This window comes from Balaenoptera physalus (genome assembly GCF_965194825.1).
Source record: "Balaenoptera physalus genome assembly, chromosome: 16".
Lineage (NCBI taxonomy): Eukaryota > Metazoa > Chordata > Mammalia > Artiodactyla > Balaenopteridae > Balaenoptera > Balaenoptera physalus.
In genome coordinates this window covers 52,064,035-52,090,817 of record NC_138898.1, presented here as the reverse complement: position 1 = coordinate 52,090,817, position 26,783 = coordinate 52,064,035, and the positions used below count along the sequence as shown (strand labels likewise).

General features: G+C 61.0%; 3 protein-coding genes across 4 annotated transcripts; 2 read left to right on the top strand and 1 right to left on the bottom strand.

The window, feature by feature from the left end:
* The first annotated feature begins 1,105 nt into the window (after nucleotides 1-1,105).
* On the top strand, nucleotides 1,106-8,382 carry TEKT4 (tektin 4). Of its 2 annotated transcripts, none has more exons than XM_082430873.1 (6): nucleotides 1,106-2,940; nucleotides 4,982-5,052; nucleotides 5,377-5,520; nucleotides 6,145-6,367; nucleotides 7,123-7,277; nucleotides 8,098-8,382. In XM_082430873.1, the coding sequence occupies exons 1-6, from the start codon at nucleotides 2,407-2,409 to the stop codon at nucleotides 8,312-8,314; spliced, it is 1,344 nt and encodes a 447-aa protein (XP_082286999.1). In that variant the 5' UTR covers nucleotides 1,106-2,406; the 3' UTR covers nucleotides 8,315-8,382. The 2 variants fall into 2 exon arrangements, with proteins under 2 accessions (XP_082286999.1, XP_082286998.1); XM_082430872.1 differs by having other exon boundaries at nucleotides 4,934-5,052.
* A 4,501-nt stretch (nucleotides 8,383-12,883) lies between these two features.
* On the top strand, nucleotides 12,884-14,406 carry C1QTNF8 (C1q and TNF related 8). Its single transcript, XM_082428248.1, is given in 3 exon segments — nucleotides 12,884-13,094; nucleotides 13,803-13,963; nucleotides 13,967-14,406. Coding segments are annotated over 3 exon segments (753 nt in total). The 5' UTR covers nucleotides 12,884-12,889; the 3' UTR covers nucleotides 14,354-14,406.
* A 9,926-nt stretch (nucleotides 14,407-24,332) lies between these two features.
* On the bottom strand, nucleotides 24,333-26,425 carry SSTR5 (somatostatin receptor 5). Its single transcript, XM_082429149.1, has one exon. The coding sequence runs from the start codon at nucleotides 26,342-26,344 to the stop codon at nucleotides 25,247-25,249; it is 1,098 nt and encodes a 365-aa protein (XP_082285275.1). The 5' UTR covers nucleotides 26,345-26,425; the 3' UTR covers nucleotides 24,333-25,246.
* Between the last annotated feature and the right edge of the window lie 358 nt (nucleotides 26,426-26,783).

The window sequence follows — 26,783 nt, the reverse complement described above, 5'->3', positions numbered from 1 at the left end:
GCCACGGGGCGCAGAGGGCCCAAATCGGGGACCCTGGGCATGCCCCCTCCCTGCGAGGGGCTTCCCCCAAGCTGCTGAGCCGCATCCTCTCTGAGCTGCTCCCCCTGCTGGGTCCTGGGGCAAATGCCAGCAGCCTGTGTGCCAAGTCTGCCTGCTGCCTCCCAGCTGTGCCGCTGGGGCTGTGGCTCAGTGTCCCCTCTGCACAGAAGGGGAGTAGCTGCCGGGCCCCCGAGGATGCTGGTGCAGGCCTGCCGGCAAGCTCTCAGGAAGGGGTGTCATTACCCCGCCATCCTCTCCCTCCTCATCTGCCTCCTCCTGTCTCAGTTTATCCAGAAGGATCAGGCCTAGGCCTGGGAAGGGTTTGTTAAAGGGGCCGACTCCAAGGGAGGAGCACGCTGGGGGGCACCCTCCAGAGCTGCCCTGGGAGGAGGGGAGTGTCCCATCCCTGGGGGCGTGCAAGCAGTCTGGAGGGGAGCGTTGGGGCCTCAGGGCTTTGTTGACCCCACCGCAGCCTCTGAACCATTGCCTGAAAGCTGCTGGGGAGAAGGGTGCTGGGCAGTCCCGGCATGTCCCGAGACTCAATTTTCCCGACGCTAATGCAATTTGAAAACAAATAAATTTAATAAATCAATGCACCCGCCTCTGCATCCTGACACGTGGCTGTACCCACCTGCCTACACAGACCTTGCTCACCTCAGCCCCTGCAATGGGGGATTCACCCCCAGAGACCCTGCAAGGCTGGATCGGGGGGTGGTGCTGTGTGGGGGTGGGAAGGGGCCAAGGGGGGTGCTTGTCACTCCCAGCACCGGGCACCGGGGCAGCCATTTCCTGGCCTCCACTCAGGCCATGCCCACAGCAGCTCCATGCAGAGGCTGGTGTAACTTCACTCCCTGAATGGAGAAACTGAGGCTCGGGGTGCGGGTGCGGGCCTCCTGTCCAGCCACGTGGTAAAGCGCAGGGCCTGAGTTGTCCCAGAAGTCTTCATCCCATGAGCACCACTCGCCTCTGGACTAAAGGCCGGAGGCTGTGGGATCCACTGCTGTCCAGGGTCAGGACCAGGTTGGCCCAGAGCCCCACCTTGGGGACCATGTCCTATCACAGGGAGAGTTAGACTGGGACCCCCACATGCGAAGAGGGCCCCCTGCCGGCCCACCCGCCACACCCCAGTGTCGTGCAATGTCAGGGAGCTCGGTTCCAGTCCCACGTGTTCTGGCCTGTTCCCTGGGTTGGACTCCGGGCAGGTCCATCCTGTTCTGGCCACAGATGGTGTGTGAAGAGCAGGTTCTAAGTCAAAGGTGGACAGTGGTCCCTCCCGTGGTCCCCCCCAACCAGCAGGCCCTGTGTATCCACTGCCACCTGGGAAACTAAGCACAGAGAGGCTTAAGGTGGTTCCTCAGGCCATCAGCCCCGATGATGGGCTCTGGGTTGAGGGAGGTCTTGGGCTGCTGTCTCCAAAGCCTCCATTTTTGAAACACCTACTGTGTGCCAGGTGGTGCAAATGTCATCCGTCAAGTGAGGGGTGCCAGTGCCAAGGGTCAGGGACCTGGGAGGAGGTCATGGGGGCCCAGGCCAAGGGCAAGCCCAGGCTGGTGCATCTGAGGTGCTCCGGGGGCTTGTGTGGCCCAAGTGGGGGATGGGGCAGCAGTGGGAGAGGTGGAGGGGCAGGGACCACGGGACTGTGCTGGGGGTGGGGTGTGGATGTCCTGTTAGAGCACTGGTGGGTCCATGGGATGGGTCAGAGTGCGAGGTGCCAGAGGTCATCCAGGCCACAGCGTTGCCGGCTGGGTTGACTCAGGAGAACCCCAGGAGCCGCTGCCCTGCCAGCTGCACAGTATTTCACGGCCAATGGCGCCCTCTGCTGGCCATGTTGGGTATCGCCCTGACACCTAGGCTCCCAGCCCAGGATGGGGAACTTAGAGATGTTCACCCTTCCCCGCGGACCAGGAGACACACACCAGGCTCTGGGTGGCCTTGGGGACACTGTTCCCAGGACAGGACCTACCTACAGTGTGGGGAAGATTTGGGCATCTGACTCAAGGTACCCACTGGAGGCTCAATTCAACTCCCCATCAGAGACACCTGCGTGCCCAGGGGGACAGCCCCACTGGAACCAGTAAGACACAGGAGACAAGAGCCTGGGCTTGGGTGTGGTCCAGGTGCAGTTCCTCCAGGCAGGTGCCAGATGTGGCCAGGACAGGTGGGGCTGGGGCCTGCCTGGCCCTTTAAGAGGGCCGCGGTTGGTGGGGGGGAAATCCCTGTTGCCTAGCAACAGGAGGGCTTGGTGTGTACCTGTCTACGAGACCTGAAGCCATGTCCTGCTTGGGGACAGAGTGGCCGGAGCTGCCCTGCTGACCGTACTGAGAGGCCCTCCTCCCTCTCCCCCGCCACCCCGTGGCCGGGCGCACCATGGCGCAGACAGATATACTTCTGACCAAGGAGCCCGCCCCGCAAACGGTGCCAGCATGCCAGCTGCCCCGCAAGCTGTACGATGTGGCCCGAAACACGGGCACCCACACGTCCTCGGGCCTGGCCACCGCTGGCTTCCGCACGGCCAAGTACCTGGTGGATGAGTGGTTCCAGAACTGCTATGCCCGCTACCACCAGGCCTTCGCCGACCTCGACCAGTCGGAGCAGCAGCACCACGAGAGCCAGCAGCTGGCGGCCGAGACTGAGGCGCTGGCGCAGCGCACGCAGCAGGACTCCACGAAGAAGGTGCGCGAGCGCCTGCAGGACATGCACTGCTGGAAGTCGGAGCTGCAGCGCCAGGTGGAAGAGCTGGTCGCAGAGACTGACCTGCTGCTGGCCCAGAAGCAGAGGCTGGAGCGCACCCTGGATGCCACGGCCGTGCCCTTCTCCATAGCCACCGACAACCTGCAGTGCCGGGAGCGCCGCCAGCACCCCGACCTTGTGCGTGACTGCGTGGAGATGGAGCTGCTGAAGGTTCGGCCCCTCCCAGCCCCCAGAACTGCAGACCGGACCGCCCCACCTCTCCCCAGGGAGCATGACCTTCCCTGGGCTGACAGTGGGCACCCGTGTGCCCTCACGACACGGCTGGCAGAGGCCTTGGTGCCCATGTACCACGTGGCTGCACACAGGCACAGGGAGCTTTCTCCCCTCAGCACAGGCAGGGACACACAAGCACATGCCCAGGCGCAGAGAAGGTGGCTCTGCTTCTAGGTGGGGGACCAGAACCGACTGTGGCCGCCCCGGCTGGGGGCAGGGGCAGGGCTCAGACTGCCCAGGGGGGAGGTGCCGCCCCTGGCCCCAGAAGGGTGCCGGGTCTGGCCTTCCCACAGTCTGGTCCTTATAGTGGGTGCTGGGCAAGGCCTTGCTCCCTGCAAGGTGGGCCCAGACAGGACATGCTGGGTTGGGGGCACTGTGGCCTGGGGGCAGGTCCCAGCATGGGGGTTGAGCATGGTTGGCGGCAGGGGCTGGCCTTTGGTGCTTATCCACTCACCCTAGCACCGGGTCAAGGGTTCCTGCTCTGCCCCCTGCCCCATTATGGCTCCCACGTGGGGGTGAGGCAGGGCCCTGGCCGTGGCAGCATTCATACCTGGAATGTGTATTGGGACGTTTGCCTGAGGCTGAGACAGTCAGAGGCCACTGAGGCAGAGCGGGGCCTGGCCAGTTCCCCATAAGCCCTGATGCCCCTCCACACGCCCCCGAAAACCAGGAAGGGCCTGAGCTGAGCCCCAGGAGCGGCTAACTGAGGTTGGGATGTGGCTGGGTCATGGTGGTGCCTGCATCCACTGTGCGGTCCCTCAGTCACCCCTGGGTCCTGGCACCTGCTGAACAGCCCCTTTGGTCACCCTGGGTCATGCAAATTAAGCCTGACCCTGAGTTCCCAGAGGCAGAGACCCCATGCCCCACCCCCCATGCCCGTGCTGGAAATCCAGCCTCAGACCAGTGTGCAGGCGTGGACGGGATAAAGGTGGGGTGGGGGCCACATGCATCCCACAAAGAGCCCTTTCCCCTCCGAACCTGGCAGGACCTGTCCTTGGGGAAGCCCCCAAAGGATCAGGGAGTCACCCAGGCCAGGCCCCTGATGCTGTCAGGGAAGAGCCTCACCTGCGAACAGGCTGCAGGCCACAGGCATTCATGAGATATGGGGGAGACAGCCAGCCCGCCCAGGTGCCTGGTGACCCCCTGCAAACCCCAAGCTCAGGCCAGAACCTTGAGTACCTCCTCCTGGCCCCAGGCCCTTCCTCTGTCCCCCCAACACCCCACCCTCACACCCATTCACTCAAGAACCTCCCAAGGCTCTGGGGGTGAACCCTCTGCCCTGAGCCAGGTCCCCCGCCCAGTAGTACATGGACAACAAAGGGGCCAGGACAGGGAGATGGACCCACGGGTCAGAACTGGGCACACAAGGGTTTAGAGCCCAACGGAGGAGAATATTCAAATCAGGGGGAAAGAGTTTTCCTGCCCGGAAAATGAAACTGTCAGGGTAGCAGGAGGAAACACAAGGTTTCCCCTTGTGTCCTTTGTCTGGGTAAGGCCTCTCTGAGCCCAAGGCCCCAAGCGGCAGCCCCAGGGGAGCTCCTGGTCCCCAGTGGCCGGGATACTCAAAGGCTGTCGCCAGGCTGTCCAGGGGCCAGTGGGTAGGCTGGTGCCCTCAGTGTCTTGGGCAGGCTGCAGGGGTGGCCCCAGAGCCCAGGGGGTGCTAAGTGCCCAGCAAGTGGGAACCACTTCTGGGTGATCCTCCCCACAGCCCATAGAAGCCCCCAGAAGAAAAGACCCACTGCACCGCCCCAAACAGCCCAGAATAAATCCGGCGAGAAAGCCGGGCTCATCTCCCATTTCCAGGAAAGAAGCTGGGGCCCAAGGCCACCAGCAGAGGTCAGGTGCTAGCAGCGCCCCCAGTTCCACTGGGGGTCACCCCAAATTTCAGCTCCTCCTAGAGGTTTGAGAGGCTGCCTGTGGGCCCCACCAGCCTGGCTGTCCTCAGACTCTCACCAGGGACGGGGGTCTTCTTCCCCAGGAGGCAGACCTCATCCGGAACATTCAAGAGCTCCTGAAAAGGACCATGATGCAGGCTGTGAACCAGATTCGGTGGGTCTGGGTGGCCTCTAGGGCTTCCCTTGGGATGTCCCTCTACCCCTCAGGCTAGCTATGGGCAGGAAGTTGGGGTGACCCAGCCCTGAGGCTCAGAGAAGTGAGGGATTGTCCCCAGTCATAGCCAGGAGCAAGGGGCTGGGTGGAGGCACTGGGCAGGTGGGGGTGGCAGATTCCTGCATGGCCGAGGGGCCTGGGCATCCAGAACCCAGGCCAGCATTACAGGGCCCACCCTGCCACTTGGGGGGCTTACCCTGTCCTGCGCCCAGGTGGGCCCAGCTCCCCACCCGCAGAGACGCAGGCCCTGCCCGCTCTCCCCAGGATGAATCACGAGCACAAGGAAACGTGCGAGATGGACTGGTCCGACAAAGTGGAGGCCTGCAACATCGACGAGGCCTGCTGCCGCTACCACAACCAGAGCACCGACTTGCAGTTCTACCCTCACTCCGCCAAGTTCGAGGAGAGGTGGGGTCTTCCGCGGGGGCTGTGCACAAACACCCCGCCCCCATCTGAGAGATCCCGCCTGGGCTCCCAGTCCCTCCGCTGGGGGTCCTTTGTGCAGCTCTTCTGCTCCTGGGGATGGGCAGGCGAGCGGGACCTCCGCCCAAGTGCCCGGCACACACGGTTCACCACACGGGCTGGGGTTTGCGAGGGAGGCAGGACCCAGGGTGGGGGGCCGCCTGAGGCAGGGCGGCTAACTGCAGCTCCGCATAAGGCCGGCAGGGGGCGCTCGGCCACCACCCATTGCAACACAGCCCCGGGGTGGCGCAGGGCCCAGGGACGTAGGAGGCACTGGGGCGCGGGAACCACCGGGGGGCGCAGGAGGCACGGAAGACACGGAGTGGGGAGCTGGGGGCGCGGGGCTAGCAGGGCGGAGCTGGGGGAGCAGGAGGCCCGGGGAGCGCGCGGGGAGGCGCTCCGGGTGGCGCGGGGGGCGGGGCGAGGAGTGGCGCTAGGACTGGGGGTGGTCGTTTATGCTGGGGCGCAGGGGACACCGGGCGCAGCGAGCGCGGGGAGGCCCTGGTGCAAACCGGAGCCATTGGCAGGTGCCCTCACCGACCGCGGTGCCCGCCCACTCCCTGCCCGCAGTGCCTCCACGCCAGAGACCTGGGCCAAGTTCACCCAGGAAAACCTGTACCGCGCCGAGCGCGAACGCCTGGCTTCAGTCAACCTGCGGAAACTCATCGACTGCATCCTGCAGGACACATCCGAGGACCTGCGGCTGCAGTGCGACGCCGTGAACCTGGCCTTCGGGCGACGCTGTGAGGAGCTGGAGGACGCGCGCCACAAGCTGGAGCACCACCTGCGCAAGGTGGGGCCGCCCCGGCCACGCCCATCCCACGTCAGACCACGCCCAACCACCGCTAGACCACGCCCACTCCCCAGCCAGGCCACGCCCAGCCCACGACCTGGCCTCGCCCAGGGCAGCCTCTAGGGCTGGACATCCCCTGGTAACCACAGAGAAAGACCAGGCCCAGACCGGGTAACCCAGACCACCCCCCCACTGGCCACTATGCCTTTGTCACGACCTGGCCTGGCTCCTGCCCCTCCTTAGCCCTGCCCATCCTGAGGGACCCCTGAGGCAGGGCCCCCACTCCTCCCTGGGCCCTCATTAAGCTGATGAGAAACCAAGTGACATTTGGGGGTGGTGGCATTGTCACTGGAGTGACTGACCAGGGGGTGCTGCAAGCAGGAGCAAGGAGGGTGGAAGGAGGTGGGGCCTGGCTGCCTAGTGGGGTGTCCTTGGTGCTGGCCCCTGGCCTGGCAGGGCTCTGACCCTAAGCTCTCAGGGTGACCTTTGTTGCCTTTGTCTCTCCAGCTCCTGACCAGGGTTGGGGGCTGGTGACCACAGGACTGGGGACTCTCGGGCCAGAGCTGCTGTGCCACAAGCTTTGCTGTCTGCACCGCCCCCAGGCCTCTGGGTGCCTATGGGAGGGCGGAGGTGGCCGTGCACATCCTCCCTGCCTCCACTCCTCCCCCAGAGCCAGCGAACAGGGCCGCCTGCTCAATGTGGCACAGGGCTTGGGGTGCGGTGGGGGAGACCCACAGGGACTGTCCTGTGTGCAGACACTGCGGGAGATCATGGACCAGGAGCACAATGTCGCAGCGCTGAAGCAGGCCATCAGGGACAAGGAGGCGCCTCTGAAAGTGGCCCAGACCCGCCTGTACCAGCGTTCCCACCGGCCCAATGTGGAGCTGTGCCGAGACGCTGTCCAGTTCAGGTGACTGTTGCTGCTGGGGCCGTCCTGGGCTGGGCCTGGTCACCAACCACCATAGGGCGCTGTCCACCCGCCTCCGGGCTTTCCTCAGCCTCTGGGGCCCCCTTGAACCCCTCCCCCCACCCCCGCACACAGCCCTGCAGATGTGAAGAGGAAAGACATTGGGCCCCACACAAGCACAACACACACACACACACACACACACGGTTCCCACGTCCCCAATCCTGCCCCAGCATGACTGGATGCTATGCGTCCCTTGGGGGACACTGTGCCAGGCTCCGAGTGCCAGGGGCGGCCACACTCCCCGCTTCACCCTGGTGAGGAATCTCAGGGTCTGGGAGGCAAAGCTCCCCAGGCCACACGGCCGCCCCGACCATCCTGCTCGTGGCCGTCCACACCTCCAATGTCATGGTAGACACACATCCCCAGCTTGAGGTGTAGGTGGGGTCACATCTTCTGTTTTCTAATTTATCGAGCTTCCAGTTGCCTTGTAAGCAGAAGTGCCCCTGCCTTGGGCATCCCTCTTTCCCTGTCCCTCAACTCCTTCAGAAAACTGGGGCCTCACTCAGCTCCAGGGGCGCCCATCTCACTTCCAGATGCCAGGAATAGAGGAATAGAAGTTCATGTGGTGTCCTGGCTCGGCCCTCTCCCAGCGCGGCTGCTGGGTTTCCCTCTGGGCATTTTGGGAGCCCTTCTGTGGCCAAATGTCTTGACCAGGACCCCCAACAAGGGCCCCCAGCCTTTGACCTTGGGCCTCACTCTCATCCAGAAGGCCAGGCGTCCCAGGGCAGCCCCAGCTCACCCCTCCCTCCCACCCCCGCAGGCTGGTGAGTGAGGTAGAGGAGCTGAACCTGTCCCTGGCGGCTCTGAGGGAGAAGCTTCTGGAAGCAGAGCAGTCCCTGCGCAACCTGGAGGACACACGCATGAGCCTGGAGAAGGACATCGCTGTCAAGACGAACAGCCTCTTCATCGACCGCCAGAAGTGCATGGCCCACCGCACCCGCTACCCCACTGTCCTCCAGCTGGCCGGTTACCAGTGACCGGGCGGGCACCCCGGCGGGCGCAGGGACCTGTCTCCCCCTCAAATAAAGAGCATGTTAGCTTTCTACTCAGAGAGTGTACCCGGACAGGTGGGCTTTGCCTGTGGACCCCATGTTCCAGCCATGGGGGGCCAGGGGTCTCCTGCCTGGGGCGCCCCCAGTCACCACCTGGGGAGAGGGGTCAGCCAAGAACCGTCGAGGCCCCCCCTCGTTGCTCACTGCTGACCACACGGGGCACAGCCAAGGCATCGACAGTTTCTCAATCCACCTGGACCACCTGCTGGATGCTTCAGAGGGAGCGTCACCTCCTGTCACCACTTGTCACAGGCTCTGGTGGCTGCAGTGATAACTGAAGCCCCGCTCCTTTTCTTCCATGTGCCCTGGATGCTGTCACCCGAGGCCAGCCGGCACTCCCCTCGTTAGTGGGGGGTGAGCCTGGAGCAGCGCTGTCAGAACACGCTGCTGGCCCAGTTCTCCCCTAAGGGACTTGGCCCCCGGGCTGTGAGGGGCCACGCAGGGCGGGGCCTGGGGCAGTGACCGCCGGGGGAACTGTGGGACCTCTCCCTGCCACCCCCACCCAGCACAGGGTGGGCACCAGACCCTGAGCTGGGGGGGGGAGGGTCAGTGCTGCTGGTCACCTCTGTGGCCAGGCTCCTCATCCAGCCCCCTCCTTAGCCAGCAAGTGAGTCAGGCCAGGCTGTGGGTGGATGGGTGAGGGTCACAGAGCCCTGCTGCCCACCTGGCCCCACACCCTGTGTCCATGGCTCTGGGCAGAACTGGGCGCAGCATCAGGGGCTCCCCCCAAGCAGGGCCAGGTGGCCGTGAGGCCCTCTCACTGTGCCCCCTGGGGACGAGCTCCAGGCCACTGGCCCTGCGCCCATGGCAGCTCATCAACAGGACTCGGGAAGTGTCCATTAAGAGGCTGGGAGATAATAACTCGGCCGCATGCACGCCAGCCACTCAGACCCCCATTACCGCCTGAGACCGAGGCGGGCTGGCTGTGCAGCGCAGCGTCCCCATCAGCGGCTATGAGGGCCTCCTTGTCCCCACGCCCCACCCCTGCTGGGTGGCTGCTGATGGGGAGCTAAGTGGAGGTGCTGTGCGAAGGTCATTATCTCCAAAGCTGGGAGGGTGCGGGCACAGCCCCGGGGGGCCGGGCACTCATTGCCTGCAATTGTCTCATGACCACCCGTGAGGCTGGAAATTTTGTCCCCTTGTAGAGACAAATGATCAGGCCCTGGAGCTGATGGGTGGCTCTGGGCCACACAGCAAATTCCAGAGGCTGTGGCTGCGTCTCACTGGAGAATTAGCCTCCCTGGGGAGTCTGGAGGGTGGCCAGATTCGGCCCCTGCAGGAATGGGGAGCGGGGAGTCACAGGGGGGGACATCAGGGCCCTGAGGGTGGCCGAAGCCTGTGGCGTTTCCATCCACCACAGAGGACACTCTGGCCACTCTGAGTCCACTGGTGCCCATTTAACAGGTTGGGAAACTGAGGTCAGACGCAGGGAGCAGCAGAGCTCGGGCGTCTGCCCTTCTCTGGGAGCCCCAGGAGCCCCAGAGACAAAAGTGGGGTGGGCAGAGAGGAGCTTCTGCAGGTTGACTGAGGCCAGTCAGCAGCTCCCGTCGGAGCCTGGACTAACCCAGCCCTCGGTGACGACTACAGAACGCCCTCCGTCCAGGCCACCCACATCCAGATTCCAGCAGTGGTTGCTGACGAGGCGTGGGAGGCCGCTGAGCCCCACTGGAGTGTGAACTGGCATCTCAGGGAGGCCGGGGAATATCTGGGAACCGGCTCCAGCTGGTGTGATCTCCCGACCACAGCCCTCACCAGCTCTGCTCCCCTTCAGCCTGGCATGAGAAGCCCCTCAGTCTTGCCCTCTACCCTCATCCTTGCCCCCTCCCTGGTCATCAGTGAGGAGTGCCAATGTGGGGAGCACCAACGTGGGGAGCCTGAGGGGAGAGCTGGACCCTGGGCTGTGCCTGCATCTGCAGAGGTGAGAGAGCCAGCCCCAGCTGCCCACGGCCTGCCTTCCGGAACAGCGGCCACAGCTCCCCAGGCCACATCTGTGCCTCCCTCTGCCAGGCAGCCTGGCTTGGTGGTGGTGGTGGTGCGCTTCCCAGGGAGTCACATGTCCCCGTGCTCAGAGGCTGAGGCGCCAGGCCCTGCCCCTGGGCCTAGCATCCAGCTGCTCAGGCCCAGAGCAAGCACGAGGCCAGGCCCTGGTGTGGGCGTAGCCCACGCCTGCCACTGCCCGGGGGCCCTGTGAGTCATTCCCGCCAGCGGGTTGGCATCACAGGGACACAACCCTTATCCACTGAAAGGCTGGGCTAATGCCGAGGGCCCCCAACATGGTGTCACGGCAGGCCTCTTGCCCCGCTGGGCACTGTGACCCTGGGAGGGTGCAGCGGGAGGTGGAGGCAGACACAACGGGCCTGGCCCGACATTTCTCTCCCGAGCTTCACCCAAAAGGCTCAGCCCTCCTCTCCCAGCCAGAGACAGGAGGGCGTCACCATCACCAAGTGAGCTCAGCACAGGCATGGTGGTCTGTCTCCCCTGACTTTGGCCTCCAGCCTCCTCACCAACCTCCCTGACTCCCCTCTGTCACTGCATCCCAGACAGAGGATGGCTGCCAGCTCATGGTTTCACCCCCAACCCCCCAGTCCCAGACACCCCAGGCCCTCAGAGCCACGCTGTGGCCCATGGGCTGTCAGGAGGATACTGGAGCCCCCGTGGCAGGGCTGCACTGACGTTGTGGCAGGTGGCAGGCTGGGCGGTGGGTGGCAGGGCCCCGTGAGCCTCCTGCCCGGGAGCTCTGAAGCTGGCCTGAGGCCTGTTGGTCTTGGATGGCCCAGAGGGAAGCCACGGGCACCTGGGGCGGGCATGAAAGAGCTCTTTCATGGGCCACTGGGCAGAGATGCTGGAGACGCCAGGCAGGCAGCAGCACCCGATCGTGAAATGGTAACAGGGAGGGTGGGGGCGGGTGGGGGTCTTCACAGCCATTCTGAGCAGGGCCAGGTGGCCAGGATGCCTGGGACCCCAGACCTCTGGGGGAACAAGGTAAGGGCCCCAGCAACACAGGCCTGTGTGGAGTGAGCTCCCCAGGAGGTACCCACTCCTGTAAGGTTCCTCCATGGGAGGAATTCAGGAGGGTCTTGCAGAATCCAATGGGGCTAGGGGGGTGGGTGAGGGTCTGCTAGGCTCTGAGGGGGAGAGGAGGGCTCCCACCTGCCAGGGAAGCTCAGCCTGGGAGTGGGTCTCAGACCTACTATGTAAGAAGAAGAACCTCACCCTGGGCTGCAGTCCCCGAGGGCTTCCTGGAAGAGGGAGCCTGAGTCTTTGCTCAGCATGGCCAGGGTACAGGGAAGAGTGAGGACCCCGACCTCACACGCCTGCCCTTGCAGGAGACCAACCCTGGCTGAGCCTCTCATACGTACATGGGGAAACCAGGGCAGGCAGGGCCCACTTGCCAGGGAAACGGAGACCCAAGTGATGTGGGGCTCACCCAGGGCCCCCAGCAGCTGTTGGTTGAGCCGGAAAGTGGCACCTCCACCTGGCATGGATGAGCCAGGTGTCAGGCAGGGTCTCCCGAAGGAGAGGAGGTGGAGGCAAGAGGCCCAGGACTGGTAGGGCTTAAAGACCATCTTACCCACAGATAGGTGGGGGCCACATGGGGTAGCCTCCCAAGTTACCCGCAGGGGCCTGGCCTGGCCCACAGGAGGTCAGGATGAGGGTGCCGCCCTCTGCCAAGTGAGGCAGCCTGGCAGAAACTGCCTCATGTCTGACCCCAACCACCTGGGCCCCGGGCCCAGCCACCGGTGGGTGGGGTGCTGCCGTTCCCTGAAGCAGCCTAGCTGTCCCTCCCAGAGGGCTCTGGCCGGCCCAGGTGGGTGGGGGACTTAGAGGGCTGATTCAGAGCCCCCACCTCCATACACCTCTCCCTGCATCTACCAGGTGCGGGGTCTCCAGCCATGGGGAGTTTGGGGACCGGGACTCCCCAGCTATAGGCAGTTAGGGTGCCTGCCACTGCCCAGAGCTAAGGCCCTAAGGCCCCAAGGAGGGAGGCAGCTATGGGGAGGAGGGAGCAGCCCCGGAGAAGGAATCTGGAAGCACCAGCTCCCATGGGGTGGGGCTGCCTTGGTCACTCACTGGGGCTCTGGAAGCGCAGGTGTGAATGGTCCCCTGTGCTGGCCCCTCCTATCGATGGTGGTCCCCAGGTGCTGTGTTAGGGAGGATGCTGAGGCCACATCCAGGTCCAGGGGAAAGTGTGTGGGGATCCATTAGTGATGTCTGTCGGGGCAGGGGTCTGAGTGTCCAGGAGGGCTCTGCCAGGTGCCCTGTCTGGTGCAGGATGAGGCTCCGGCCACGCCCACTGCAGCCCCTTCAGGGGTCGCAACTGTCCATCCTCACCCAGGCAGCTCCCTGGTCCCACCAGCGCACTGTCTCCCCCACACAAGCGGGCACAGTTGGGCTGCTGCAGGGGTGGGGGCTCAGCAGGGGTGTCCCCTCTCCACTCCCCGTTTTCCTCCCCCATCCTCTTCCTCCCTTCCTGCCCTCCTGACCCAGGCTCTGGCCCAGATGGCAGCCTCTGCCCTCCTGCTCCTCCTGGTGCTGCCCGCAGGGGCCTGGCCTGGCCCAGGGCTGCCCTGCTGGCTGTGTATGCACTGCAGCTGCCCACCCTGGCCACCTGCCACCCCCAGCCCGCATGTCCGCATGAGCGACGGGGATGAGTGGGTGGGGCTGCCCCACGTGGGGCCCACCATCGACATCTCGATCCTCAAAGGTGAGTGTTCCTGGAAAGGCGGCCCCACTGTCCCTGGCCCCGCAGGGACACTCCGCAATGAGGGGCATGGGAAGAGAGGCAGGAGAGCAGGGCGACGGCCCAAGGCTAGCTCTGGGAAGGCTGGGCCCCAGGGGGGCACACAAGGACCTGCTCCCTGCTCCCCATAGACGCCTCCTCCTGTGGGAAGCAGGGTTCCCTGGGGAAGGGGCTGTGGATTGGGTGGGATGGCAGGGGGTGGGGTGGGGTGGCAGGCGGGGCTGAGTTTCCCTTCAATCCTGCTCTCCCACCCCAAGGGGAGGTGGGAAGGGGGTCTGGGAGCAGCGCCCCCTTTGAGAGGCAAGACAGGCTGAGCTCTAAGAGGGAAGCACCCTGAAGGCTGGACGGAGGCCACACTGAGGTTAGATTTGGTTACCAACTTCCCAGGCCTCTCCTCCTTCAAAACCCAGTTCAGACACTTCCTCTGGCAGCTACTGGACCCCCATCGTCCCCGCCGTCCCAGCCATCCCCATGTGACCATCTGCACAGGCCTCAGAACTGCCAGGACCTCAGGGTGTGGCTTCTTTCTCATTGCCCTGTGGAGGACGGGTTAGCGCCCACCTGGCAGATGAGACTGAGGCTCGCAGAGGTGAGGTCACTTGCAAGGCCGTGTGGCCAGAGAATCTGACTCTTGAAACCTTGACCAGGGGCTTCCCCTTACCACCCCCGCAGGTGAGAAGGGTAAAGCGGGGGTCAGAGGTCGCTCCAGCAGTAGCAGGAAGGAGGGCCTGCCCGGCTCCCAGGGCCTCCGTGGCCACAAGGGCCAGAAGGGGCAGGTGGGGCCGCCGGGCACCCTGTGCCAGGGTGCCTACGTGGCCTTCTCGGTGGGCCGGTGAGAGGGGCTGCACAGCATCGATGCCCTCCAGGCTGTGCCCTTCGACATGGAGCTGGTGAACCTGGATGGTGCCTTCGACCTGGCCTCCGGCCGCTTCCTCTGTGCCGTGCCCGGCGTCTACTTCCTGAGCCTCAACGTGCACACCTGGAATTACAAGGAGACGTACCTGCACATCATGTGCAACCGGCGGGCTGCAGCCGTGCTGTATGCGCAGCCCAGCGAGCGCAGCATGATGCAGACACAGAGCCTGCTGCTGCCGCTGGCCGCGGGTGACGCTGTCTGGGTGCGCATGTTCCGGAGGGACGGCGACAACGCCATCTACAGTGAGCGTGGTGACCTCTACATCACCTTCAGCGGCCACCTGGTCAAGCCGGACGCTGAGCTCTAGCAGCCCCCACGCCACATCCAGCCCTCAACGGCAGTCATTCCCGGAGCCCCGCAGCCCAGGACTGATGCCAGCTGAGATGGAGCACCAACTGCGTGCAGACGCTGAGCTGAGCACAGGGGTGTGGCAGCAGCAGAACAGACCGGGGCCTGCCCTGCTGGAGACGACACAGACCAAGGTTTCACACCAAGACATTCAGGAAGCACACCCTTGTTCTGGGCGCATGGTGGGTGGAGGATGGGGGGTGGGCCGGAGCACCTCCACACGCGATGGAGTTTGTTCCCCTGGTCGAGCTACCTATTCTGCATATAAAGGCTGTGCCAGGAACCACTGCCATGGAGAGCTTTACAAAGCACCTACTGGGTGCTGGGCTCGTTGCTAGGGAGGCTGCAGGGTAGGGGGGGAAGGGGGTCAAGTGCAGATGCCGGCCCTCCTGGAGCCAGCTCTAGCAGGAGGCATGATGGATTCCAGGGTGTTCGAGGGCAGCAGAGGCCACAAGACAGGCTGAAATGGAGGAGGTTAGGGTGCTGGCCTGGCGGGGACAGGTCTCGTCCTTGGTGAACACACCACCAGCCCTGGTGGGCTGATTTTCTGGGGCTCAGCATCCCCTTGTCTGTCTGGAATGAGCTGGAAGGGGGAGGAAGCTCATACCTGGATGTGCACCTGAGCCCAGGGAGCCCCAGACCCCCACGGTGTCACTTCCTACTTAGGTGTGCTGATGCTGGGCCTGGCGGCAACGGGAAGTGACCAGGCTGGCCTCGTCCCTGTGGATGGGTGTGGGTGGAGTTTGGCCATGCTCACTCCACAGGAAGCCCCTGTCCACCCCACGGTCGGAGCCACCAGGCTGCCCCACCCTCGAGTCCCCTCCGAGTCTCTCCTTTCCTGCCACGTGTCCTCTGGCCACTCTGGGACCTTCTGTCCAGCCCCTGTGGCCCCATCACCCGCCACCTCCCCTCTGGCCCTCCCCTGACATCCCCTCCTGCAGCTGCTCCCTCCTGAATGAGGATTCTGGGCCAGTGAGGCCGCTGGGGCCCTGGCAAGAGCAGTGTCTGGAATCACCAGAGCCCGGCGAGCTGACTGAGGTCCCAGGCCATGCAGAGGTGGCTGGAGCTGCAGGCTGGCCGGGCTGAGCAGGCCAGGGCCTTCCAGGTGCTGGACAGGCATGGGGGTTTCCACCTCAGGGTCTCGGGCCCACAGAACGCCGGCCTGGCTGATCCTGTCTCCTCACCACGTCCTACCCCGGCCCCCACTCCTTCCCACCAGGAGCCCAAAGCATCCTGAGATGGATCTCTGACTGGTTGGGGGCCCCACATCCACCTGGCCCTGGCAGATCCTCTCCAGATCATCATCGGCTGATGGGGGAGGTGGGGAGGGGGTGGGGGCCCACTCGTCCTTTTCACAAACAGGCACCTCCTTGTCCCCAGGGAGGGGACACAGCTGGGATCACGGTGACCCTCCCCTGCCACCACGGAACTCAGTTATCCCTCAGGAACATCAACCCTGAGTGAGGCTGGAGCCAGGAACGTCCCACACCCACCCGTGAACAGCAGAGCCCACCCTCCCAAACACACAGGCCAGGACAGGCCACGCCCTTGACAGGTGGGGAAACTGAGGCCTGGCAAGGGGGTGTAGACCCCCAAGACTGTGTGGGCTGGGAGCTGGTCCCCGCCATGGACTGGGTTGTCTCCCCTAGTATGGCCTGGGACAGAAGGGGAGGCAGGAGATGGACCCCCACTGGAGAGGGGCTGCTGGGACTCCCTGTCTGCAGGGGGAGGGGGCTTTTTTTTTTTAAACATCTTTATTGGAGTATAATTGCTTTACAATGATGTGTTAGTTTCTGCTTTATAACAAAGTGAATCAGCTATACATATACTTATATCCCCATATCTCCTCCCTCTTGCATCTCCCTCCCACCCCTCTAGGAGTTCACAAAGCACCGAGCTGATCTCCCTGTGCTATGCGGCTGCTTCCCACTAGCTATCTATTTTACATTTGGTAGTGTATATACGTCCATGCCACTCTCTCACTTAGTCCCAGCTTACCCTTCACCCTCCCCATGCCCTCAAGTCCATTCTCTACGTCTGTGTCTTTATTCCTGTCCTGCCCCGAGGTTCATCAGAACCATTTTTTTTTTTTTTAGATTCCATATATATGTGTTAGTATGTGATATTTGTTTTTCTCTTTCTGACTTACTTCACTCTCTATGACAGACTCTAGGTCCATCCACCTCATTACAAATAGCTCAATTTCGTTTCTTTTTACGGCTGAGTAACATTCAATTGTATGTATGTGCCACATCTTCTTTATCCATTCATCTGTCGATGGACACTTAGGTTGCTTCCATTACCTGGCTATTGTAAATAGTGCTGCAATGAACATTTTGGTACATAACTCTTTTTGAATTATGGTTTTCTCAGGGTATATGCCCAGTAGTGGGATTGCTGGGTCATATGGTAGTTCTATTTTTAGTTTTTTAAGGAACCTCCATACTGTTCTCCATAGTGGCTGTATCAATTTACATTCCCACCAACAGGGCAAGAGGGTTCCCTTTTCTCCACACCCTCTCCAGCAGTTACTGTTTGTAGATTTTTTGATGATGGCCATTCTGACTGGTGTGAGGTGATACCTCATTGTAGTTTGGATTTGCATTTCTCTAATGATTAGTGATGTTGAGCATCCTTTCATGTGTTTGTTGGCAATCTGTATATCTTCTTTGGAGAAATGTCTATTTAGGTCTTCTGCCCATTTTTGGATTGGGTGTTTTGTTTCTTTGATATTGAGCTGCATGAGATGCTTGTAAATTTTGGAGATTAATCCTTTGTCAGTTGCTTCATTTGCAAATATTTTCTCCCATTCTGAGGATTGTCTTTTCATTTTGTTTATGGTTTCCTTTGCTGTGCAAAAGCTTTTAAGTTTCATTAGGTCCCATTTGTTTATTTTTGGTTTTATTTCCATTTCTCTTGGAGGTGGGTCAAAAAGGATCTTGCTGTGATTTATGTCATAGAGTGTTCTGCCTATGTTTTCCTCTAAGAGTTTGATAGTGTCTGGCCTTACATTTAGGTCTTTAATCCATTTTGAGTTTATTTTTGTGTATGGTGTTAGGGAGTGTTCTAATTTCATTCTTTTTACATGTAGCTGTCCCGTTTTCCCAGCACCACTTATTGAAGAGGCTATCTTTTCTCCATTGTATATTCTTGCCTCCTTTATCAAAAATAAGGTGACCATATATGCGTGGGTTTATCTCTGGGCTTTCTATCCTGTTCCATTGATCTATATTTCTGTTTTTGTGCCAGTACCATACTGTCTTGATTACTGTGGCTTTGTAGTATAGTCTGAAGTCAGGGAGCCTGATTCCTCCAGCTCCGTTTTTCTTTCTCAAGATTGCTTTGGCTATTTGGGGTCTTTTGTGTTTCCATACAAATTGTGAAATTTTTTGTTCTGGTTCTGTGAAAAATGCCATTGGTAGTTTGATAGGGATTGCATTGAATCTGTAGATTGCTTTGGGTAGTATAGTCATTTTCACAATGTCGATTTTTCCAATCCAAGAACATGGTATATCTCTCCATCTGTTTGTATCATCTTTAGTTTCTTTCATCAGAGTCTTATAGTTTTCTGCATACAGGTCTTTTGTCTCCTTAGGTAGGTTTATTCCTAGGTATTTTATTCTTTTTGTTGCAATGGTAAATGGGAGTGTTTCCTTAATTTCTCTTTCAGATTTTTCATCACTAGTGTATAGGAATGCAAGAGATTTCTGTGCATTAATTTTGTATCCTGCTACTTTACCAAATTCACTGATTAGCTCTAGTAGTTTTCTGGTAGCATCTTTAGGATTCTCTATGTATAGTATCATGTCATCTGCAAACAGTGACAGCTTTACTTCTTCTTTTCTGACTTGGATTCCTTTTATTTCTTTTTCTTCTCTAATTGCTGTGGCTAAAACTTCCAAAACTATGTTGAATAATAGTGGTGAGAGTGGACACCCTTGTCTTGTTCCTGATCTTAGAGAAAATGGTTTCAGTTTTTCACCATTGAGAACAATGTTGGCTGTGGGTTTGTCATATATAGACTTTATTTTGTTGAGGTAAGTTGGGAGGGGGCTTTCTGTCAGCAGCCCACCCCAGGGCCTGGGCCTGCAGCCTCCCTTGAGGGCTGTGATGGTCCCACCGAGGCTGGATCTTGGGCCAGCTCTGGACCAGGAAGATAGGGGCTCCTGGCGTCCCAGGTATGAGACCCTCGCATGCCACGTGCAGGCCCTACAGCCCCATGAGGAAGCTGAGACTCAGAGGTGTGGGTCCCTGAGCTCAGGCCTGGGCAGGGCAGGCCTGTGACTCCAGACCCCCAGCACAGGCAGGGGTCTGTACCACAAGATGCATAGCATCAGGGTCTCAAAGGGATTCCTGCCCCCATGAGCCCCAAGGCCCGACTAGGCCCAGCCGTGGCACATGGCAGGTGGCAGCAAGACTCTGGGGGGCTTGTTACAGCCAAGGGGTCGGGGATTGGAGTAGGACATTCTGACTGGTGAGGCCCTGGCCCCACTAGAGACTAGAGGGTGCTGGGTGGGACTTCGGGAAGCCAGAGGGAAGGCTGGGACCCCTCCCCCCCCATCCACATCCTGGGACCTGGCCCCTCCCGGGATGCTGAGTTGGGCTGAGAAGCCTCAGGCTGCACTTTGGCCCTTTGGCCTGTGTCCTTTTATGGCTGGAATAGCTGGACACGCCCAAGGTGCTTGGCAACCATCAGGGCATCAGGAGCCACTTTGGAGCGCTAATGGGGGCCGTGGTGGCTGGGAAGTTTCCACTGTAGAGATAAAGGTGCCCGAACAGGAGTGTGGGGGGTTAGAAGGACCCCAGCATCCCTCTTTCCTCCCAGGTCCTGGACTACCCTGCCACCCTGTCAGGGACCCAGACCCACTGCGTGATGCAGGCCAACCTGGCCGGGTGGGGCCAGGAGAGCAGCCCCTGTCCAGCAGCTCCAGACAAAGCCTGGGCTCTTTCTGGCTCCTCGTGTGGCCTCAGCTCCCCTGTCCGGCATCAGGGTGCAGAGCCCTCCATGCTGCACTGGGCCCTGAGGGTGCAGGGCCGGGGTGGGCATTCCCGTGAAGGCTTCAGACCCCCTGGCTGCTCGGCCTCCCTCTCACTCACTCTGTCCACGGTGCCTGGAAGGGAGATGCTGGGGCAGCTTGGCTGAGCCTCCCGGGACAGACCCTGCTCCCAGCTGCTGACCCAGGAGAGCAGAGCAGGTCAGGCCAGAGGGTGTCTGACCAACTCCAAATCCAAGGCCACCTCCATGCTCAGAGAACCAGGGGCGGGGTGGAGGCTCCCCTTAGTGTGGCCGAGAACCCCTCGGAGGCAGCCAGCCAGAGCCTCAGAGCACAGGGATGTGCCAGGGGACACTGTGGGTGGGTCCAGGGCAAGGCGGCGGTGCCTGCATCCCCCCAGCCCAGGTTTATTTAAAAACAGCGACTGAGAACAGGGTGGGATGAGGTGAAGTCGTTATCTCTGCAAAGTGATGAGCGGCCCGAGACTCAGAAATCCACGTGCCAGGCTGCTGCCCTGACCGCTTAGGAGATGAGAAGGGAAATGGCCCCAATCAGAGCAGCAGCCTCCAGGCACCCTCTGCGGGGCCTCGGTGGAATCAGGACTGGCCTGCTGCGGGAGAAGAAAGCTGGAAAAGACTAGAATACAGGGCAGCCTGAGAGATGGATCCTGCGGGAGCCAGTTTCCCATATCAGTTTATCCATTTGGTGGAATTCCAACAAAACACCCATTTTTAAAACTTGGGTGAAATTCATATACCATAAAATTTACCATTTTAAAGTGAACAATACAGTGGCATTTAGTACATTCACAACGTCGTGCAACCCACATCTCTATCTGGTTCCAGAATGTTTTCATCACCCCAAAGAAATCCCGAACCCACGAGCTGGCACTCCCACCCCCGCCCCCAGCCCCTGCTTTCTGTCTGTGGATTTGCCGCTTCTGGACATTTTGTGTAAGTGGAATCACAAACTCTGTGGCCTCTTGTGTCCGTCCGTGTTGTAGTGTGTGCTGGCACCTCACCCCTTGCCACGGCTGAGGGGTACCCCACTGTGCGGACGGACCACGGTTTGCCTGTTCACCTGTTGATAAACATTCAGGTTGTTCCCACCGTTTGGCTATTGTGGGCAGTGCTATGGTGAACATCTGTGTATAAAACCTATTTTCTAACTTTGTAAAATAGTGTTGAAGGGCGCTTGGAGGAATGGGTAGGCAGGAACCAGCTCAGTTCTGTGTGCTCTCTTGGACATGAAAACAGATTTGGAAGATATGGTGATGAGTGCAGTGACCACCAGGCAGACAACAGGAACCCCCAGAGGCCGGTCACCCAGGGGACAAGAGCCCGAGGTACCAGCGGGGTTGGGATGAGGGTGCGTTTGCGTTCAAGGGTCACCTCATGGACTAAAGGAGGTATCAGTGAAGTAAAGAGTTGTCAGCAATACAACCATTAAAAATATGTGGGACACACACAACGCACAACAGCCAAAAAGTGGGAACATCCAGGTTATCTATTGATGATGAACCGATAAAGTGTTGTTGGTCCCTCCATACACATTTTACGGAGTGTGTATTGTACCACAACTAAAAAATACATGGGAATATTTAGCTAATTTCTGGATGGGAAAGACATCTCATTTTTTTTTTTTTTAAAAAAGGAGGAATTTCCCAAGCAGAAGAGGGATAGGTTTGATTTTGTAAAAATAGAAAATATTGTTCTACATCAGTCCTGAAGCCAAAACTCACGACGCTAGGAAGTGCTCCTGCCTTGGGGAGAGCGAGGGTGGCGTTCCTGCCTTCTAACGAGCCCACAGATGGATGGAGAAATCTTGAGAGGAGAGAGGAGATTCATCTGTGAAGGAAGGAGTGCTCCTTCTATACCGACCACCAAGGGCATCGCGTCCAGATATTGTTTCCAAGCTGCCTGGTCACCACCATCATCTGTGTCCCTCAGGGAACCCGTGGGCAGGGCCTCGTGGGCCCCAGCAGGGTGGCTCCAGAGGACACATGGGCAGACAGGTCCACTGTCCAGAGGGCCGAGAAGGCCGCAGCCATGGGTCAGGAGGAGACCCCAGCAGCGCAGCTCATGGGAGCCTTGGTCCCCTCCCCTTTGCATCAGCAGCTACCAGATCCTGCCTGGTCCCAGGCGCCCCTCAGCATGGCCCCTGGGGGCTCAGCTAGGAGGGAGGGTGGGACCCGGGCTCCAGTGTGGGGAGAGGTCGGGGGACTCTGGAAGCTGACCCTCATCCTAGGGCCGCCCTCTCAGGCCTGATGACCACAAGAACACGGACCCCTACGGACCAGGCCACCTTTCAGGTGCCCAGCAATGGGAGCCTGGCAGCATGTGGGAAGGGGGAGGGGAGAGGGTGGGCACTCCGTCCCCAGAACGGCTGCTGCCTTCGGCTGCAGGAGGGCCATGGGTCTCCTTGTCCTGATAGCCCCAGCCCCCACCTGCCAGGGGGTAAAACTACCCGTCCACCACTCTGCAAAACGTCCTTTAATTAAACCCTCCTCAAATTGCCCAAGTGGAGGGGACACCTGTTTCCTGGGGGGCGGGGGGGAGGGTGGGACAAGTGGGGGGCGCGGTGAGCCACTCGGGGTGGGAGCAGAAGGGAATCATGGCCAGTCCCCACTGCCCAGCGGTCAGGTTCCTCCATCTGGAGAGCCAGCCCCTGTGGATGGCACCAGGAGGACCATGCCCCTCCCCCTCCTGCGGCGCCCCGGCCCCTACACCCACAGGCCCGGCGCCCTACACCCCGCAACCACGGTCAGCCGTCTGTGCAGATGTCACGGAAGAGAGTGGCTGAGAAAGGGCCTCAACCCCCCTCCACAGAGGCAGGGGCCAGGGGAGGGAGGTTTGCTCGGGCGGAGACCCTGCCGCCCCCAGTGTGGGGACCCACGCAGGTGGAGCCCCCAGACCCCCATCAGTGTGGATATGACAAATGCATAGCTGTCACCACCATGTCCAGATATGCAGCCTGAGGGAGTGGGGAGGGGGTGGGCCTGGGGCAGGGAGGAGCAAGGGCCCTGGAGAGGGGTGAGAGCTCGGGGAGGGAAGGACAGAGATGGGGACCCCAATCAGGTTCCTGGACAGTCACTGGACCTTCAAGGTAAGGACCCCAACTGGACAGAGCTGCCATCACTCAATTATCAATCAATTATCACATCAATCACTCAGTTATTCATTCAGCAAACACACTGCAGGTTCATGGAGGCCAGACCAGCCCTCAGGAGCCAGGATGGCATGGGCCAGTCTGTACAGGACAGCAGCGGAGGGGAGGCAGCACAGTAGGGCTGGGATCCCCCATCAGCCAGGATGGAGGGGGGCCATGGACCCAGCAGTCTCTCCAGGTCCTCGGCCCACCCAATCCTTGAAGTCCAGGGTTCTGCTGGGGCCATGACAGGTGACCAGCCAAGACCCTATTCTCAACATCGATCACCTCCCTGACACCCCCAAATGGTATCTCAGCTCTCAGCCCCCAGATTCCTGTGGAAAGTTCTTCCTGGTGTCTACCCATGGTCTGCCCTCCTTCTGTCCCAAAATACCCAAGAGGGTGGACCCTTCCTGACCCTTCCTCGGGGCCCTACCCAGGGCACCCCTCGCTCAGCCCTCAGGGTGGGCCAGCCTTGGTCTTCCTCACTGTGGGACTACAATACCGGCTCTGCCTGTGGGGGCTGCGCCTCCATCACCCGCCCCTCTCACCCTGCAACCCCCTGCCTGGAAAACAGCCCCCCCATCCCGATCCCAGAGGAGGCCTCACCCTGCCCCGCGGGCCGGATTTCCTGAGTAAGGTCACTCTGGGAGCCACTGGAGCCCAGTGGCCAATAAAACCCATCGATGCGGAGAGAGAGACCGTAAAGCAGGTCAACCCCAGAGGGCATTTGCTCTCCCCACCCCCCGCCCCACTCAGGGCCTGTGGACCTGGGACCTGCAAGCAGTGTGGTGGCTCTGTGGCCCCCGCAGCTGTGCCCAGCCTGTGCTGGGTGCGGAGGGCAGTGGCCAGGCCAGGCTGCATCCCCAGGCCCACCGTGCCATGTCCACGGCCCCCTGGGCTCACGTTTCTCCTGGAACACTCCTGTCCCGGCTTCCCTACAGGCTCTCAGGGGTGCCTAGCCCTCACTTCCTCCCATTCGGTGTCCCACCCTGGCCTGGGGCTTCAGGGACTGTCCACCCTGGCCAGTCCTGGTCACCAGCTCCCACCCAGACCCAGGGTCCATGGGCTGCCTGGAATCAGTTCCTCCACCCACTGGGTCCATCAGGCTCTGGGCACACACACAGGCACACACATGTCTACACATGCACTCACACACAGGCACACACACTCACAAGCAGACACATGCACACACATACACACCCACACGTTCACACATATATACACACAGGCACGTGCACGCACAGAAGGACATACACACACACACTCACACACAGGCACACATGCACACACACTCACACCCCTCACAGGCAGGACTGGTAAGGTTGCTGCTGGTGTCTGCAGTCCCCACACGGGCACTCTTGGCTGGCACTACCCTGGGGAGGGAGCTCAAGATGCCAAATCAATTGGGAGAAATTGACCTGGGCAGACATTTCTGAGCCATCTGCTTGCTCCCCCAAATTATTCTGAGTGGATGCACTTTGCATCCAAACCCAGGGGTGGTGGGGAGTGGTTGGTTGAACGAACCTGTTTCTCCCAGGCACCCACCCCTCCCTGGGATGCTGGTCCCCCTAGGGCCGGGCGGGGGTGGCTTTAGTCACCAGCTCCCTGTGACTCCAATGCCAGGCTTTGTGGCCCCCACCCCCGAGATGGAGCCCAGGAGTGGCGGAGACTCAGCCTGGGGCTCAGGAGGCGGCCGCGTTCCCACTTGACCGGGGACGGGGGCAGGGGCCCCAAACGAGCCACCCACTCCCCGCACCCACCAGCCATGGAAGAATCAGATGCATCCCCTGCATCCTCCAGGGCCAAATCCTAACCCTGCCACCCCCAGGAGGCAAGCCGGGGCAGCCCCAGCCCTGTCGCTCCGTTTAGCCGGCTTGTGTACACTTTTCCCTGCCTTATCATCTAAGTGTCCCGCTGTCCACTTCCAGCTGGGTGTTTGCCTACCCCCATCCCAGCCGAGTATGATCCACTTGCTCTGATTTGCACTGGCTTCAATCGGCTCCAGGGACAATATTTGCTCTGGGAAAGAGTCAAACATTTATTCTCTAATTTATTCAGGGAGCGGTTGTCAAACACAAGCGCCCTCATTATGTGATCTCGTTTCCAGGGCTTGGCCTCTGTCTGGGGTCCGTGCCGAGGCCCAGGTAGCACTGACCCAGGCTTTCCCCTGCCCAGCACGGCTCTGCCTGCTCCCCGCTCCCTCCTGGGGTCAGCATCCTGCTCTGGGCCAACTGAGGACAACCGAGTTGGGGGCGGCACTGGGCAGGGCTGTCTCAGATGGGGGCCTGCGGGTGAGTGACCCCCACATTCTGATTCTTCTCCTTCCAGCCTCGCAAAGAGGCCCAGGCACCAGGGAGCCCAAGGCCTTTCTGAGCGAGGCTGCCAGGGCATCTTCTCTGGGACCCGTTTTCGGGCCTGGGGGGTGGGAGGAGCGCATTTCTTGGGGGTGGAGAGGACAGGAAGCCGAATTCCTCCAGGGCCTGGCATCTGCATACGCCCCACTGGGCCTGGGCTCTCCAGTCTGCTATTTGCCTTGGGAGGCCGCTCCCCCCACTGCTGTCTGGCTATTTCTCCTCTTCTGCTCCAGTCCCCCCGCTTCTCCGGGAAGGAGAGCAGAAGAGGTGGCAGTGGGTTCCTGTACCCTCACCTGCCCCCCACCCCCCACCCAGGATGGCCTCTCCCGGGGTCCCCTCCCGCGGCCTCCGCGCTCACAGCTTGCTGGTCTGCATGAGCCCGTTGGCCTTGCAGCTGCGTGTGGGCAGCATGGCCTCCTGCAGCCGGCTGCTCTGGCCCGGCCGCGGCTCCGTGGCATCCGCGTCCTCAGTGCCGTAGCTCTTGCGGAGGCACAGAACCTTCCGGAAGCTCTGGCGGAAGTTGTCGGAGAGGAAGCCGTAGAGCAAGGGGTTGGCGCAGCTGTTGGCATAGGACAGCACGACCACAAAGAAGTAGGCGCCGGCGGAGGCGGGCTCCTCGGGCAGCACAAAGGCCAGGTTGACGATGTTGACGATGAAGAAGGGCAGCCAGCAGCCCACGAACACCAGCACCACCACCACCACCATGCGGGTCACCTTGCGCTCTGAGCGCCGCCGCGTGGAGCCCACGCGCATGCCCGACGCCTTCAGCTTCACCACGATGAGCAGGTAGCACAGGCAGATGACCAGTAGCGGCCCAAAGAAGCCTAGCACGGACGTGTAGATGATGAAGATGGCGCCCCACAGGCCCACAGGCTCCGGCCAGCTGAGGTTGCAGGTGTTCCACCCCTCCTGGATGTCCGCAAACACCACCAGCGGCAGTGACATGACCAGAGAGAAGGCCCAGACCGCGGCGCTGGCCAGCTTGGCCACCCGAGGGCGGCGCCAGCGGGCGGAGCGGATGGGGTGGACCACGGCCAGGTAGCGGTCCACACTCATGACAGTCAGGCAGAAGATGCTGGTGAACTGGTTGATGCCGTCCAGCGTCATGACCAGGCGGCAGAGCACGGGTCCAAAGGGCCAGTAGGAGATGGCGTTCTGCGTGGCCACGAAGGGCAGCCCCAGCATGAGGAGCACGTCGGCCACGGCCAGGTTGAGGATGTAGATGTTGGTGACTGTCTTCATCTTGGCGTGGCGCAGCACCACGTAGATGACCAGCGCATTGCCGCCCAGCCCCACTGTGCACACCAGCAGATAGAGCACGGGCACCACCACCGCCCGGGCGCCCGGTGAGGGCACCAGCCCCGCCAGCGTCCCATTCTCGCCGCCGCTGCCTGTGGCTGCCGAGGAGGCATTCCAGCTGGTCAGTGGGGAGGCTGGGAACAGAGGCTCCATCGTGGCCGCCGTGGGCAGGGCAGGGTGAGCGGGAGCGCCGGGCGCATCCACTGCAAGAGAATGAAGGACACGGAGCGACTGACCAGGAGGGTGTCTCCCCTGCGCCCGGCCCCACTGGCCCGGGAGGCGCAGGATTACCCCACGGCGCTGGGTAAACACGATTACTCATGTTCAACTGGGCCGGGAATCACATTAAGCAAATTGTTTGGAAAACAAGCCCAGAGAGGAAGGAGTAGCAGGACAGCTGCCGTGGGGGCAACGGGCAGGCGGACCTGTGAGCCCAGACGCCGTCTGTCGATACCACGATGGCTCCCAGAGACCTGACCGTCCCTCTCCACCCCAATGCCCCCCTTCCTGGCTCACCCATGGCCACTCTCGGGTCTGTGGCTGGCACCGTCTCACTGAGGCCTCGTGGAGTCCTGGGGGTGGCACTGATACA

Excerpts from the sequence above, each read along its gene's own strand:
- SSTR5 (XM_082429149.1), bottom strand. The coding sequence starts at position 26,344 with ATGGAGCCTCTGTTCCCAGCCTCCCCACTGACCAGCTGGAATGCCTCC.
- TEKT4 (XM_082430872.1), top strand. The coding sequence starts at position 2,407 with ATGGCGCAGACAGATATACTTCTGACCAAGGAGCCCGCCCCGCAAACG. Across the intron at positions 5,521-6,144 it reads TCCGCCAAGTTCGAGGAGAG|TGCCTCCACGCCAGAGACCT; the intron begins GTGGGGTCTTCC and ends CCCTGCCCGCAG. Across the intron at positions 7,278-8,097 it reads CGAGACGCTGTCCAGTTCAG|GCTGGTGAGTGAGGTAGAGG; the intron begins GTGACTGTTGCT and ends CCACCCCCGCAG.